Raw genomic sequence first — 15838 nt, 5'->3', positions numbered from 1 at the left:
TTCTTAACCTTTTCGCCGCGTAAATCGACAATAGTCGACTCACCGTTTTTTCCGTTCGCCGCGTAAATCGACTTTAGTCCACGGCAGCAGAAAAACTTCTCCGTTGGCTGTGTAAGTCGACTATAGTCCCAAGTGAGTAAACGCCATATTCACTGCCTTCTGTAAAGTGCTACAGCCGCGCGGCAAATATTTGAACTAGACTAGTCACATGACGATGTTGGCAGTTGTTCGGGATCGCGTCTGCTGCTTTTGCCGTGTTTACTAACATTAAACATTGGTTATGTTTGGTTATTTGTTTTGATTTATTGTATTCATATTGTTTAGTTTTTATTGCTTAATATTTTAATGCAAGTAAGTGTTTTAACATTAAAAAGTGTTGTGTTACTGTAGTGAATATCTTACAACAAAAAGGCTGTGATTGTTAGGTATGTAGGCTAGTCAGGGACAATAGTTTTTACAAATTTCTAGCCTGTTGAGGTTATTCTGTTTAATAATGGAACAAATAACCGATGATGAGATTAATGAATATTTGAATCATGGTAATGAAGACTCAGATTTTTGAAATAGGTGATAACAATGTAGACTATTCTTTCTGAAAGTGATATAGATGATCCATTAGATGAAAATAGCCCTAGAGCATCTAGGCCTAAATCTCAACAAAACAATGCTACCTTGTGGGATGAAATTCAAATAGGTTCTAACATAGTATTAGACAAAATACCTAAAATTTACACTTTGTGATACACCTAAGGTCAAATTTGAAAACCTAACTCCAACTGAATCATTTCATAAATTCTTTCCTGAAGCAATCTATAAATATGTAGCTGAACAGACAAATATTTATTCTTTACAATGTTGTGATGTAACAACTGACATTCCCAAACGTTCTAGACTACACCAACTAAAAGAAATCGATGAAAGGGGACATGAAAGCTTTTGTAGCAACGCAAATTTCAATGGGACTCATTCATAAGCCAAACGAAGAATCATATTTTCAAGACGGCTTTTGGCTGACAAAAACTCCGGCATTTTCCAAAATAATTTTCTAGAGACCAATATCAACTAATCAAGTCTTTTTTGCATTTTCAATGATAATAGCAATCAGGTGTCAAAGGGTAATCCTGGATATGATCCACTGTTCAAAATAAGGCCCTTGATAGATTTTGTTTCTAAAACATATCTAGACAACTATGAGCCTGGAGAGGCACTTTCTATAGATGAAAAGTATGGTTAAATTTAAAGGTAGGCTATCCTTCAAACAATATCTCCCAAGCAAGCCATCAACAAAATGGGGAATCAAGGTATGGTCGCTCTGTGACTCTTCAAATGGATTTCTGTTGAGATTCAAGGTGTATACTGGGAAAGAAACCGACAGTAAAGATGAGGGCCTGGGTAGTAGAGTTGTAAAAAGATTTGTTATTAGGTTTTTGAATCTACTAACAGAATCATATACATGGACAATTTCTACTCTAGTGTTGATTTATTCAACGACCTGAGGTTGAGTGGGTTGGGAGCATGTGGTACGGGTGAGAGCAAACCGAAAAAATTTGCCTGCACAAATGAAAAATTTGAAGAAAAAGAAAGGTGACTTCCCAACAACATGGATTAGAGAATCTAAGGATATGATAGCATGTTCCTGGCAAGATACAGGAAAAGTAAACATGCTCTCTACTGTAGGTGACACTGGAGTAAAATTAATTGAAGTCAGATCAAAGACAGGCAGACGAGAAGTCACAAAGCCCAATATTCAAGTACTGTACAACAAAAATATGGGTGGAGTAGACTTATTTGACAAGTTTTGTTTCTACGTATCCTTATGGCCATAAATCAATGAAATGGTACCACCCCCCTATGGCATTTTGTCATTGAAATTGCATTGATAAATGGCTGCATAGCTTATAATATGCAAAATGGTGTGTAAGATCTCTCTAACCCACAAAAAGTTTCGAGAACAGGTTATTGACGGGTTACTAAGTGCATGGCAACCTAGAACTGCAATCCGACGTGGGTCGAAAATTGAGCAAACCCTCTTGATGAACAGACTATCAGGGAAAATCCCATTTTATCAGCCAATATGGAGATAAAAAAACCACAAACCCAACTGTGCTGTTTGTAGTATCCTACCATCAAGCTGCACCAAAAAAGGGAAAGGCACGTGTAAAAGAAAGCAAACATCGTATTTTTGTAAAACTTGCCAGGATGAGCCACCCCTGTGCATAGTTTCCTTGTTTTGAAATTTATCACTCTATAAAGATTTATAAGAAAACTTGCAATTGCTAAAAACCAAGACAATCTTGTAAGGCTATAAGAGAATGTTTGCATATTGGACAACATTTTTGCATTTTTTATTTTTTATGTTTAGGCCTACTAACTTGTATTTATTGTGACTTATTACTTGAAACTATTAAAAAAGTAAATTGAAGAATGAATAGTTTTAACTTTGTGTAAATAATTCTAAATGTATAAAAGTGAGTGTTTGTGAGACATGGACTCCCTGCTACTTATCTGCGCCTCGTGCGAATCACCACATTTTCAGCCTTTACTGGTAAATTTTATATTATTATGTACAAATTACTTGTTACACAATATCATATATGGGTGTATGTACAATTTAAATTATGATATAAAGTTCATTCAGACTGCACATCAACCGACGTATACAATTTAATATTTTTTTTTAACAAATTTTTTTGATAAAATAACTAAAAAACATGTATTATTCACCATAAAAAAAATTTTTAATGTTGCGTTTTTTCTTACTAAAACATGTGTATAACATCTCAAGGAACCAAAATAATAATGTTTAATAATTGTAGGAAAAAAAAATTTTTTTTTGTCAAAAAATGTAAATTCTTGGAACAGTGTTGGTTTATTAATTCGCGGCGAAAAGGTTAAACAAGTACTAACCCTGAACTATATTGGAAAAGTATTGTTTTAACAACATTTACTACTATTTTAAAGTACTAACCCTGATTGTGTATACTCCTGCATGACCATTGCAACCTTTTGTACCAACTGTGCTGTTGGTATTGGTACACCATACACTGTGTAGTACTGCTGCGCCATCTTGCGGGCACTCTTCACCAGCAGTCGGTAGTCAGGGCCCATACCTATCACAGTGTTATATTACACTTTTAACTTTACCATCCATCTTTCTTTTATGTGGGTAGGTTAATCAAAATCACATATTACTAAGACACTCAATTTAAATTTTATAAATACTGTAGTAATTTTATACATAGTAAATTATTCAATTTTTACCTGAAATATAAAATATCCTCTGAGTGCTTTGAGTAATATTTTAAAAACATTATTACATGTTTTCACTTAAAACACTAAGTGAACACTTCTGACACAAGTCAGAAAATTATATACCAGGCACTTTCCATTTATCATTATATCGTACTTGCAGCTTTTCTTCCAGTACTCTTTTACATAAACCTAAACTCTACACATCTCTGTACCTTCCCCCAAATCCATTGATTAATAATCATCGGTTCTTAACTCTTCCTCCCTTGATAGATTCCACAGTTTTTCGCGGTCCATTCATACAATGGATATCTTTATCCAACATCATGTCGGTCTTCTGTTTGACATTCTTTCCTTCAGTTCAAACAGGCTACTTTATTCTTCATGTTCTTATTCTTATACTCTCTGTATTAATGTTTCTCCGCATACTATGAACAACTAGGCTTCATTCTGTTGCAGTGTTTCACAAGCCCAAATCTTTGACATTGTAGCACCTTCCTAGATCAACACAATCTTTTACCCTATAAATATTCAATCTTTTTTCCTCTAAATATATTCTTTATCCTAACCAAATACTCCACAATTAGATGTAATTTCCTTCTTTCAGTGTTTCATTCTCCTGACACATTCTTATATTTGTTTTTTACTTCCATTTTTTTTTTCAAAATTCTTGTTTTGTAATTTCACTGTCAGGTAGATTCTTTGTGTATACTGCAGATTTTATTTCTTCACCCTTAAGCAGGAACAACACCCCCACTGAAACAGGGCCAAAAACCACCTTGCGCAGAAGAATATAGAAAAGTTATGGAAAGTGACACTGATTTCAACAAATTATGATGAAGCAGATGGATAGTTCTTAATAAGCACTGAAGGATTTAAAAATTGTATTATGGAATTGAAAAATTTATCTCGAGAGATTCCTGTGACGAAGAGACAAAGGCTTATAAAAAGCACACCACACATTGAAGCTCTGAATGTTAAAATTATTATGTGATCACAATAAGTTATTTTTACTATCATTCATTGTCCAAAATTTTTAGTGGTTAGTGCTAGCTTTTCATGTTTGGTGTATAACACATAGGCGCATTTGTAAACAATCCACTAACAATATTGACAGCAACAAAACTAGCAATAGTTAAGTAAGGTCCAATATAAACAAAATATATCCCATACTGCATTTTAAAAATTACAGAATTCATTATGTAGTTCAATTATTTATTCGCTAAGTCAAATGGTAAATACTAACATGACTTGACTATGCCAATAATATACGTACATATCGCAATTACTTTTGGTTTGAAAAGAATAAAATATTTTTAAATCAGAAAAATTATTTGAAATATTTGAATTCATAGTAGCTTTTCATATTCCAAAAATTATGAATAGTTTATCTTGATACTATACAAATATGAATAGATAACTGATAGTGATAAGCTTCACTAACGCTCACATTAAAATTCCAGAGAAATACGTTCACCATCACAAACTTGCCTTTGTCCAAAATCTATATATTTTTCTAAATATCCTATGACCGGACAAGACAGTAGAAACATTTTTGCCAATATCAAAATACAAATTATTTTTGATTTTACACATTCTTTGTACCACTGTGTAAAACAATATCATGGTATTCAAAGGGTTAAGCTATTTTTTGAAGCATATCGGTTTTGTTTAAACCAGCACAAATATTGGGACCACTGTAACCCACTTTGTAAAAGCTAAACAAAAAACTTTTTATAGCATTGCATAAAACACTATCATGGTACTCAAAGGGTTATGCAATTTTTTAAGCATATCAGTTTCGTTTAAATCACGCACATTATCGTGACCACTGTAGCCCACTTGTTTAAAGCTAAATACATAGAAAACATTCAGTTTTAAATACACTGAAACATTTTAAAACTAAATACTGTTACACAAAATCTTAACAAAGTCACTTACCGCTGTAGACCATCCCAATGTGATCAGTGATCATTTCCACCTTGTTCACACTGTGCTCCTCATAAAGAATAGATTTGTGCTTGTTTTCTGTTGCCAATACAACGCCATTTGAAGCTGAAATAATTATAACAACATGAAAACAAAACAATACTTCCTTTGGTAATGCATAATGTGTACATTAAAGAAATCTAACCTCATTACTGAATAAGGAACTTAGTTAGATGCAACGTGAGTTAAGACTAGTTTGGTAAAACTTGTTGATCATCTTAGTGTAAGTATTATCTTCAAAAAATTAAGTCTGTGATTAATATTTTCTGCTTAGGCTAAATGCATCAAGCCTCTAATTAGTTAAGAGAAGTTGAGTAATTAAAAACTTTAATTTATCTATCATATTTTTTTTTAATTAGTCTACCTGATTGATTACCTTTGATTCCAACAGAAGGAGCTCCTGCTGCCACTGCTGCCAAGGCATACTCAATTTGTACCAACTTTCCTGAGGGGCTGAAATCAGTTAAATACAAATTGAAATGAAGTCAACAATTAAGTAAGTAAATGTTTAAGGAGATAGAAGAACAGTAATTTCAATGTTTAAATATACAATATTTAGGTAATATCACTAGCAAAATTTTCATGTCATTAAACAATGGCTTTAACCCCATAACATTTTTTTTAACCTCTTGATCAAACAGAGCAAGCAATTGATTTGATAGATTCATTCGTGACCTAATAACATCTCAAAATAAGTAATTCATATTTAAGGAAATAAGTAAATATTTACTTAAGACACTGCACATTATTCATTATTTAGATAGAAAACTCGGTACTTTGGGATTATACCGACCACACACCCAGACATGAATCGTTATTTGACATTTTGCTTCTACTGATTACTAGATTAGCGTAGAACAATATTTCGTCAATATAAAACAGGAATTGTCTTATCGCAAACCCCTCCCCATTCTCAGACAAAGGTCAAAGTTGAGCGGTCCAGTAGATAACGTGATTGCAGAGTCTCACCGCCCGTTCAGTTGGTGCGTCGCTTTGTTGTACTTCCGTGTTTTACCCCTACATTTCTCCAAACACAAAAATTCAACAAAAACAAACATTAACAAACAAAAACTAAACTCTTTATTGAAAAAACACTTAAAACTTGTTTTTATTCTTGATCACACTCCACCACCCAAAATGCGAGTGCCTCCGGCCATCAGCGCGGGCTTCTTCAGTGCTGCCCCCGCGCTGATGTCAACAAAAGAAAAACATCCCTCGAGATAGTACCTATCAGTAAAATATCAAATTCTAGAGGGGCTGATCAGAAATATAAATTGAATTGTAATGGAAAGGCAATTATGTACCGTGCAAATCATGTGATGCCGCGGGGCCTGCCGTAATCAGGATTCTCGAGAAAGATAAGATAACGGCGACAACAATACCGATCACAATACCTGGAAATGCTTGTAAGTTTGTAATTTTGTAATTAAAGAGTTGTTTTTTTTTCTTTCTATCATGTTTGTTTCTATAAATTTATATTTTTGTGTTCTTCATACTGGTGTGGTCGGTATAATCCCAAAGTACCGAAAACTCTTATAATGTGAATAGAAAGTAATTAAAGTATGGAAAACTATAAATTAATGTTATTAAAACTTGAAATAAGAACTACTACATTGAATACGCAGACACTAATGCCTTCGATCACAAGCGTGCAGGACAACACATTTTGTGTTACCCTACACTAATGGTGACGAAAAAAAACATCCTCATAGTACTTATCAAGTAACAGATCAAGGTTCTGGTGGGTCTGATCGCAAATGCTTGATAGAGCTAAAGATATTACAAATTCATATAGCTAACCAAAATGTCCTGAATATGAATACTCCCTCAAAATGTACGGTTTGTGAGCATCTGAAAAATTTTTGTATAAATGAGAGTACTATAGCTAATTGTTAAAAGTAGTGGTACTTTGGTATTATTTAGAGGCTACTATATAATAAAGTTTTTCTTACCGGAGACCTAAAATAATTAGATTATTAGAAAGAACAGACTTTATTTGATTTACTGCAAACAATACATGTTATTATGACGATCAGTTCTTGTTTTCTTCCTCCCAAAAGGATGCAATGTCAGTGAGAAGGAGACTACTCTGTCCCTATGTATTATTTGTTATTAGGCTATATAAGTTGGTAAATACAAACCTACTTATTATAAAATAATATAAAAACTATCTCGATGGATGATTTTCTTTTCTTGCTAGAAATGTGGGGCAGCACCACTATAGCCCCCACTGATAGCCACGGGCATATTGATCAGTACTTTCCAGAACCTCAGATCAAGTACCAGATTGTCCAATGTGATCGGACATCAGAAAAGTTGGATGATCTAGGATGTGTTCTGAGGTCTAGAAAAATACTGATCGAAATGCCCTTGGCCACCAGTGGGGGCTATACTCACGCCACCCCACACTTCTGGTAAAAAAAGAAAAACATCCCTCGAGATATTACCTAAATTCAACCTCAGATCATGCGAGTGCTTATTAACTTTTTATAATAAGTACGTATGTATTTACCCACTTATATAGCCTAATAACAAATAATACATGGGGACAGAGTGGCCTCAAATAGTCTGTTATTTCTAAAAAGTATTTTTTAGGTCCCTGGTAAGAAAGTATTAAAAATAGTGGCCTCTGGATAATACCAAAATAGTTTTAGATTGTTTAGTACAGTAAATATTATTCAAAAAAAATAATGTAACATTTTTTTAGATTTTTTTTTTGGATTTGAAATGAAGGACATAGTACCAGTTTAGTACTGAATATGCTATAGTCCATTTTAGTTATTTTATAACTTAAAAGATTTCAAAATAAGTATTTCCTACTTGGGACATTATGGTTAAATGAGTGTATAAATAATGAATTTTTAGCTCTCTTGGTAAATGTTTAGAACTCACATATTTTGTTGGATTTTCACGTATGTAATTTGTTTCAGAAGTGAATTGAATAGCAATATTAATTAGAAAAAAGTGAGAGAGAAAAACTGAAAAATCTAAAAAAAGTTCCCAAAAAGAAACAAAATCCCTCCATGTAAAGCATTTTGGTTCATCAAATGGATAGAGGAAAAAACTGAAAAATCTAAAAAATTCCCAAAAAGAAACAAAATCCCTCTATGTAGGGCATTTTGGTACATCATATGGATAGGGTTACAATAAGCGGACTCGGTTTTTTATATTGAAGAATGTAATCATCGATACCTAATATTCGCATCTCAAATCCTAGAGTATCAATCGATATAAAAGTATCTATAGTCCTCAATAACAAACATATGTTTTAAATTAAAATGTGAATTTAATATTAACAGTGATCAATCAAATTATTATAACCAAAATTAGGAAAACTGAAGACGACCATACTTGCTCCTCTTACAGTTACATTTGTTTCTTTCCCACAAATTTCACATAATGGGTTTTTCGGTACAAGTCCTACATGTTGAAACCACGAAAAACATGTCTTATCATCTTTCAAAGCAATGTCGTGTAGTTTTCTAATATTGACTGCCATTTTTAATAATCAAATTTTACTTATGTAAAAAATTGAAATATTACCTTACGTGTATTATTTGAAAGTGTTTACAGCTATTGATATGGATTATTTAACTTAAGTTAATTGTTCAAAATAATTAATTAGTACTGATTGATTATATCGATGGTTATGATTAAGTAATATTGTTTGCCAATTTCGATATAAAAAACGGGTCCACTTATCATACGCTACCCTATCATACCATAGACCTTACAAAATTAAATGTTAACCAAAATTCATTTAAACATAATATTTAACCATAACCATAAAAAATATTATTTATTTATAATTCAAGAAACTTTAATATATAACCTAGGACTATAATGCAAATGCTCAAACCTACCCTACCAAAGGATCTATTGTGTAACATGAGAGCCTACTATCCTAAAAAAGAGCCAATCACCCTATCCAACAGTTACAAGCCCAATCCCAGATCCAACCACTCTACCAGAGGATTTATCACCCTAATTTTAGTATTTAATTTAGCTAAGGTACGTCATTTATCTCAAAATAAAAATGCTATAGTTCATTTTTGAGTATGACATAACTGTAAAGGAATAATTTATGATAACAGATACATTTTCCAAATGTATGTTTATCTTTGTATTAGAAGGATTCATTGAAAATAAATTTTGAATTAATTTTCATTTCTTCTTTAAAAATTTTAAATCACTAGGTATGCAAATAACGCGGGGGAAATTGAAAAATAATTCAATCTGGGGAGGCAAACAACAAATATGACCACCGAGCTGTCAATGAAAGCAGCCCGGCTGTCTGTACTAGCCATACAAGTTGCAAGGATAAACTACGGCAAAACTAATGCAAGCTGTCTGCAACCTTGGTGAGGCAAGTGCTGCTGGTCTTCAAGTGCAAGTGTTAATGATAATTGAAGAACTAGGCCTATGTTTAAATGATTAATAATATTATATATTCCGGTACTTTGGGATTATACCGACCACACCCAGACATGAATCGTTATTCGACATTTTGCTTCTACTGATTACAGTACTAGATTAGCGTAGAACAATATTTTCGTCAATATAAAACAGGAATTGTCTTATCGCAAACCCCTCCCCATCCTCAGACAGAGGTCAAAATCGAGCGGTCTAGTAGATAACGTGATTGCAGAGTCTCGCCGCCCGTTCAGCTGGTGTGTCGCTTTGTTGTACTTCCGTGTTTTACCTCTACATTTCTCCAAACACAAAAATTCAACAAAAACAAACATTACCAAACTAAAACTAAACTCTTAATTGAAAAAAACACTCAAAACTTGTTTTTATTCTTGATCACACTCCACCACCCAAAATGCGAGTGCCTCCGGTCATCAGCGCGGGCTTCTTCAGTGCTGCCCTGCGCTGATGTCAACAAAAGAAAAACATCCCTCGAGATAGTACCTATCAGTAAAATATCAAATTCTAGAGGGGCTGATCAGAAATATAAATTGAATTGTAATGGAAAGGCAATTATGTACCGTGCAAATCATGTGATGCCGCGGGGCCTGCCGTAATCGGGATTCTCGAGAAAGATAAGATAACAGTGACAACAATACCGATCACAATACCTGGAAATGCTTGTAAGTTTGTAATTTTGTAATTAAAGAGTTGTTTTTTTCCTTCTATCATGTTAATTTCTATAAATTGTGTTCTTCATACTGGTGTGGTCGGTATAATCCCAAAGTACCTATATTCCTAACATAAATTTGTTTATAACACTATATCTATTTAGTTAATTGCAAATAATTACTTTCCATGTTTTACACATAATTGTTTATTAATATTTAATGTCTAGGCCCAAACCCTTAGGTTAGCGTAGTCACAGGATTAACACTCTAAGCACAAGTAGGATTACGAAATTAATAGCAAGTTGTGAATAACAATCATTGTATCCTAGCTTATACGATAATACATGGAATTACATTAAAATCCTGAAACAAGAAAATAGGTTTTTTTATTACCTGAAAGTAGTTAAGGAAAAGCTATATCTTTCTGTAGCCATGATTGTGCACAAACACAAGCAGTAACTCAACAAATCTAACCTAAAGACAAAATTACATTACAAATCAAAAATCTAAAGCAAAGCCAACAAAAATATCAATGGCTGACATCAAAACGGTCAAAACTACGAGTTGTTAACAAAGAGAAAAAAAGTAAAAACTTGTGATACTAGGTATGTACAATACAAGTTTAAGTTATCTAAACGAAAGTCATAAAATAACTTTTATAATCATTAGATCGAAATGCATCGATTACAGATAGTCTATCATTCAAAATGTTTTAAAGGGATGGACAATGATTCATTTGTAATGAGTTTTTAAATAAAAGGTTTTAGAAAACTTTTTAATTAATAAATTAATCTTTATTTGAATTTTTAAACGAAATGTCATGCATATATCAGAGACAATAAGAAAGTTACGAAAAATATCCTTCAGAGTCAAATCCTGAATTTGTGGCTAACCATAATATTATCTTTCATTTTTGGCTGCACTGCGGTGAATAATTTAATTAATAGAAACTATCATATGTTTACATCACGAGTTTTGTCAAAATTTATTGGATTAATATGTATTGTTCAACTGTATTAATTTTCTATGGTTTGTTTTTAAATTATTAAACTCCTTTATTCTGTCACTTTATTAATTGGGTTTTATTTTCCATTACAATTTAAACATCTCATATAATTTAAATGTTAATTGTATGTTTCCTGATTTATTCTAATTCTAATTGATATAAATAGGCTTTTAAGACCTGACAAGTTTGATGCTGACCCAAGTTTACCCTCTTGCTCTAGACTTTGAAAATGCTTAATTAAGAACAAAAGGACATAAAAATGTTATAGGGAAGTCAATTTACCTTTCCATCCTTTAAAGCCTGGATATACTTAGTATAATGGTATTAAGCAGAAATAATTTGAATATACTAACTGGTAGGTAAAAAGGAAAATGTAACCCTTGGTACGTTAAACACCGTACCAGCATGGTCGGTTGACTGCATCACCCGGTGCAAGTTGGGTCGTCGCGGGAGCAGCGTTAACTTAGGCCGACAGGTGTCGTTGTGACGTGACTAACGGTGGGTGCCCGCTTGTAAAGCATTAGGAGGACTCGCACTCGCGCTCTATTACTGGCCTAGCTCGAAACCTATTGCTTAAAATATACTCAAACTATATGTAATTTTGATCTGCATTAACGAGGGAACAAAATGATGTCAATTACCTATAATTATGGTTTAAGAACTTATTAATAATGACAAATTAGTGACGAAATGACATTTTTTATTACATTTATTTTCGCATTATTTAGCTGAAAAATTTATAGTTTTTCTCTTACGTGTTTTCTAATAATTTCATATGTCTATAATATTCTTTGAATAATTATTAAGCAGTATGTTGCAAAATATAGACACACGTCTTGCTCAAATCAAATGCAACATTTTACAATGATCACGTGTAGTTAAATATAAATTAGTATTCTTGAAGCATTTCTAATTAATCACGTTCAATAACTTTCTTTGGGACTTATTTTTAGACCATCTTAGTGTATTTCTGTAATACTATTACATACTTTGAAAATATTCACGAAGTGACACACTATTTTAATGTTTAGGATTTTTCGGTCTACCGCGACTTATGATAGATAAATATTGGCATGCATCCTTCATTGGCGTTTCTTCAATAATTGATTCTTCATCATAATAATAATGTATCTACAAGCTGAAAAATTATGTGATTTTACTATTTGTTTATGAATATATATATATATATATATATATATATATATATATATATATATATGAAGCGCTCATTTCCTCATTTCCAGGCGTGTTCATTTTTGACTTCATCTAGCTCAATAATTTCTTCTCTGTCCCTCTCACAATTAATTGAAACAAATTTGTCTTGAGCTTCCAAGAATTACTTCCCCAGAAAATTTGTATCGGCGTGTAGTAGTTGGAATACACCGTTTCTGTATCATCTGTCAGGTACACTCTGTCCTAGCTATGAAGACACATTCCTTGGAACATGTAATGTTTTGAAGGAATTTCCAGTTGTGTAACTTCGCCTGTGTGGTCAGAGAGTCTTTTGTGGATTACAGTAATGACTATTGAGTTATATTTAAGGTTTGTGCAGGTAGTGTCGATAGATAACATTGATGTGTTGGTGATTCTAGTTGGAGTAAGGTCCATTTGAGTTATGTCAAAAGAATGCAAAATAGTTGTCTTTCCCTTTTTTCTCTTGTCCAAGATATCAACATTGAAATAACCCAAAACACAAATATAATCATTCTTCAAAGGAATATTATCAAGAAGGCACCTTAGAAGGACAGTTGATTTATCTTCATCTTCTTGCAGATTGAGTCCTTCTATTACTCAGTCGAAGGTGTTATTTTTGTTAATAGCTACTCCTCTTTTAAGCGATGTTTCCTGCTGAAAGATATTACTAGAATATAATTTGGAAGTTGATGATTTAAAAGATCAAGGTAATGTGATGGTTGTTGAATCCTGTTACTGAGTTTGTCAATAATCTAGTGAATATAGATATTTTCTTACTTGAAGGCCATGTTCTTTTCTGGATTTGTCAAGATCCATTGTACCAACTGGGCATTCACAATCGCTAAAAAAATATTGTCTAAAAAGTCAATTTCTTTTGTTGCAAAGTGCTCACTGCCTAGTGAGAGAGAAGTAGGAAAATTGTATTAGTCAAGGATGAGCAGATTGTTTTGGCTATTCAATATTTTAAATTAAAAATCATCTAATATTTCAAATTCTTTCAATTTTTTGGTAGTGATTCTTGGCCCATTATGAACGATAAACTTTAAAAATATGAATATTTAAAGAAACAAAAAAATTAACTCTGTCCTCAGTATGATGTCCTCGATTAACTTCACTTTCTGCCTTGTGGCTAGAACTCAGCTAGAACCGCGTTGCTGAAGTCAGTTGAAGGTTGTCTTGCTTTAGCTACTTGGGAAACACTAACAAGTTTATTCTTCCTAAATTTACTTTTGTTGCAGGATGTTTGCTTTGCTCCAACTAGATGGATTTCATCTGTTTTAATGTTTGTTTGATTTCTAAAAGTTTTAAACTTCTTAAACTTTCAAACTTCAATTTGGTCCTTCTTAGTTTTCAAATTAGAAACATGAAGAGAAATTAAGGAAGTATGCCTGATATTGTATAATTGTAATCCTGTGTTTTCATGTTTGAGTTTCTTAGTTTTTAAGTCTTTGTCACTTCATCAAAGTCAAGTTTCTCTGTGTTAGCCCATTAATAAATTATGCTATAGAATCATCTGTAACGATAACGTAGCCATGCGATAGGTGGTGTGTTCAAAAAGTGACAGGAATTTTTAAGTTTCACGGGTTTGGAGTCCAATTTTTGTCATAATTATTTTATGTTGGTATTCATGCTCTTGAAGTATAATATTTCCAACTGTATTTGTTGTTTACTTTTTCACTAGTAGTTGCTAAGGTTGGACGTGTTTTATGAACTCAGTGATTTTTGTTTGTAAACAAATGAATAAAAGAATTTGCATTTAATTTTGTATGAAAAAATGTGCAACAAAGCGTGGGAAATATTAAAAGAGGCCTCTGGTGAGTTTGGTACGAGTAAGACAGTGTTTATGATTTATATAAATGTTTCAAAGATTTCTGTGAAGACATTGAAGATGATTAACACTATAGGTACCCCTGTACAACAACCAATGAAAATGTAAAAAAAGTGGAAGAAGTGGTTATGGACAATCGCAGTGTTATGGTAATTGAAGTAATATCAGAACTGAATAAAAGTTGTGTATGATTTTGGCATATACGAGTAATTGGCTCATGGTATGAAATTTTTAAACAATATTTTGGGTATGAAAAGTGTGACAGCAAAATTGTGTTCTTGTTCAAGAATTGTTGAATTTTGAACAATTCAGTGAATGGAAGTTGCTTGTCAACGGTGATGCAGAATTACTGAAATGTGTTATAATAGGCAATGAAACTTAGGGTTTACAGATTGACATTGAAACTAAGGCATTCCAGTGTTGGCATCTTGGATCGCCAAGACCGAAAAAGGCTTGACTACAAGTGCAGTTGAACAAGAAGGTCCCTATGTTCTTCGATTTTAATGGTACAATGCATCATTAATCCTTGTTACAAGCTCAAACGGTCGATAAGGAGTATTACCTGCAAGTTCAATGCTGTTTGCGTGAAGCAATACGAATAAATACCTAGATTTGTGGTAAATCAATTTGTGCCTTTTACACCATGGTAATGTATCTGCTCACACTTTGCGCGTTCATTAATTTTTGCCCATAAACAGTACTGTAACATTGCCCCAGCCTCCAAATTCTCCAGACATGGCTTTACTTCATTTATTCCACTTTTATCTCCATACTTTATTTGGCTTCCAGTCTAGAATTTTCGGCAAGTAATCCTGTTAAAAATTTTGCAAGCCATTTTTAATTTGTCTTCTTTTTATAAAATTACTCTCAACCAAACTTACTTCCAATTCAGTAAGTGAATGGTTATCAATTACAGAGTTATTATATATATATATATATATATATATATATATATATATATATATATATATATATATCCAGATAATCCTTTGGAGATGAAAAAGCATATACCAGTTGCTTCAAAGCAGCTTACCTACCATTGATGTACACAGTACTACCTTCAAAGTGTAATGCTACATCTCCTACAATAAATTCTTTTACTAAACATTTATAAAATGCTATATAAAAGATAGGCAAAGGTGCAAAGCAACGCATGGTTTGTCATATTTAATAAGTTTGAGCAAATTAAAAAATATGTTTAGGTTATCTAAATTTTGTTTTTTTTTTAATAAAATCAAAAATACATTAAAACATTTTAACATCTTGTACTGGAACTGGGAGGATAATATACAAAAATTAAGGTGAGATAAGAGTTATAAGACACTTTTCATATATGCTTAACAGTATCTATATGAGTAATAAATATATTTTATTAATATTATAAATTGCAGTAGGGTCACAAGGAAGTTACATGCATAGATGGGAGATTTATAAAGCATTCTTTATTATGTACTAAGCACCAAATGCTTACAAAAAATTAAAGCAACGTGA

General features: G+C 32.4%; 1 protein-coding gene across 1 annotated transcript in view; it reads right to left on the bottom strand.

Annotated features, from left to right (window-relative positions):
* LOC124372601 (proteasome subunit alpha type-2) overlaps positions 1-10840 on the bottom strand; it is a 28097-nt gene extending 17257 nt beyond the window's left edge. The window contains exons 1-4 of the mRNA XM_046831008.1: positions 10713-10840; positions 5615-5691; positions 5191-5304; positions 2969-3110 (exon numbers count right to left, since the gene is read on the bottom strand). Coding sequence (XP_046686964.1) covers positions 2969-3110; positions 5191-5304; positions 5615-5691; positions 10713-10753 — 374 coding nt within the window. The 5' untranslated portion in view covers positions 10754-10840. The remainder of the gene's footprint in view (positions 1-2968; positions 3111-5190; positions 5305-5614; positions 5692-10712) is intronic.
* Positions 10841-15838: the final 4998 nt, after the last annotated feature.

The sequence above is a fragment of the Homalodisca vitripennis genome, chromosome 1 (genome assembly GCF_021130785.1).
Source record: "Homalodisca vitripennis isolate AUS2020 chromosome 1, UT_GWSS_2.1, whole genome shotgun sequence".
NCBI lineage: Eukaryota > Metazoa > Arthropoda > Insecta > Hemiptera > Cicadellidae > Homalodisca > Homalodisca vitripennis.
This window is presented reverse-complemented; position numbering and strand designations above follow the sequence as displayed.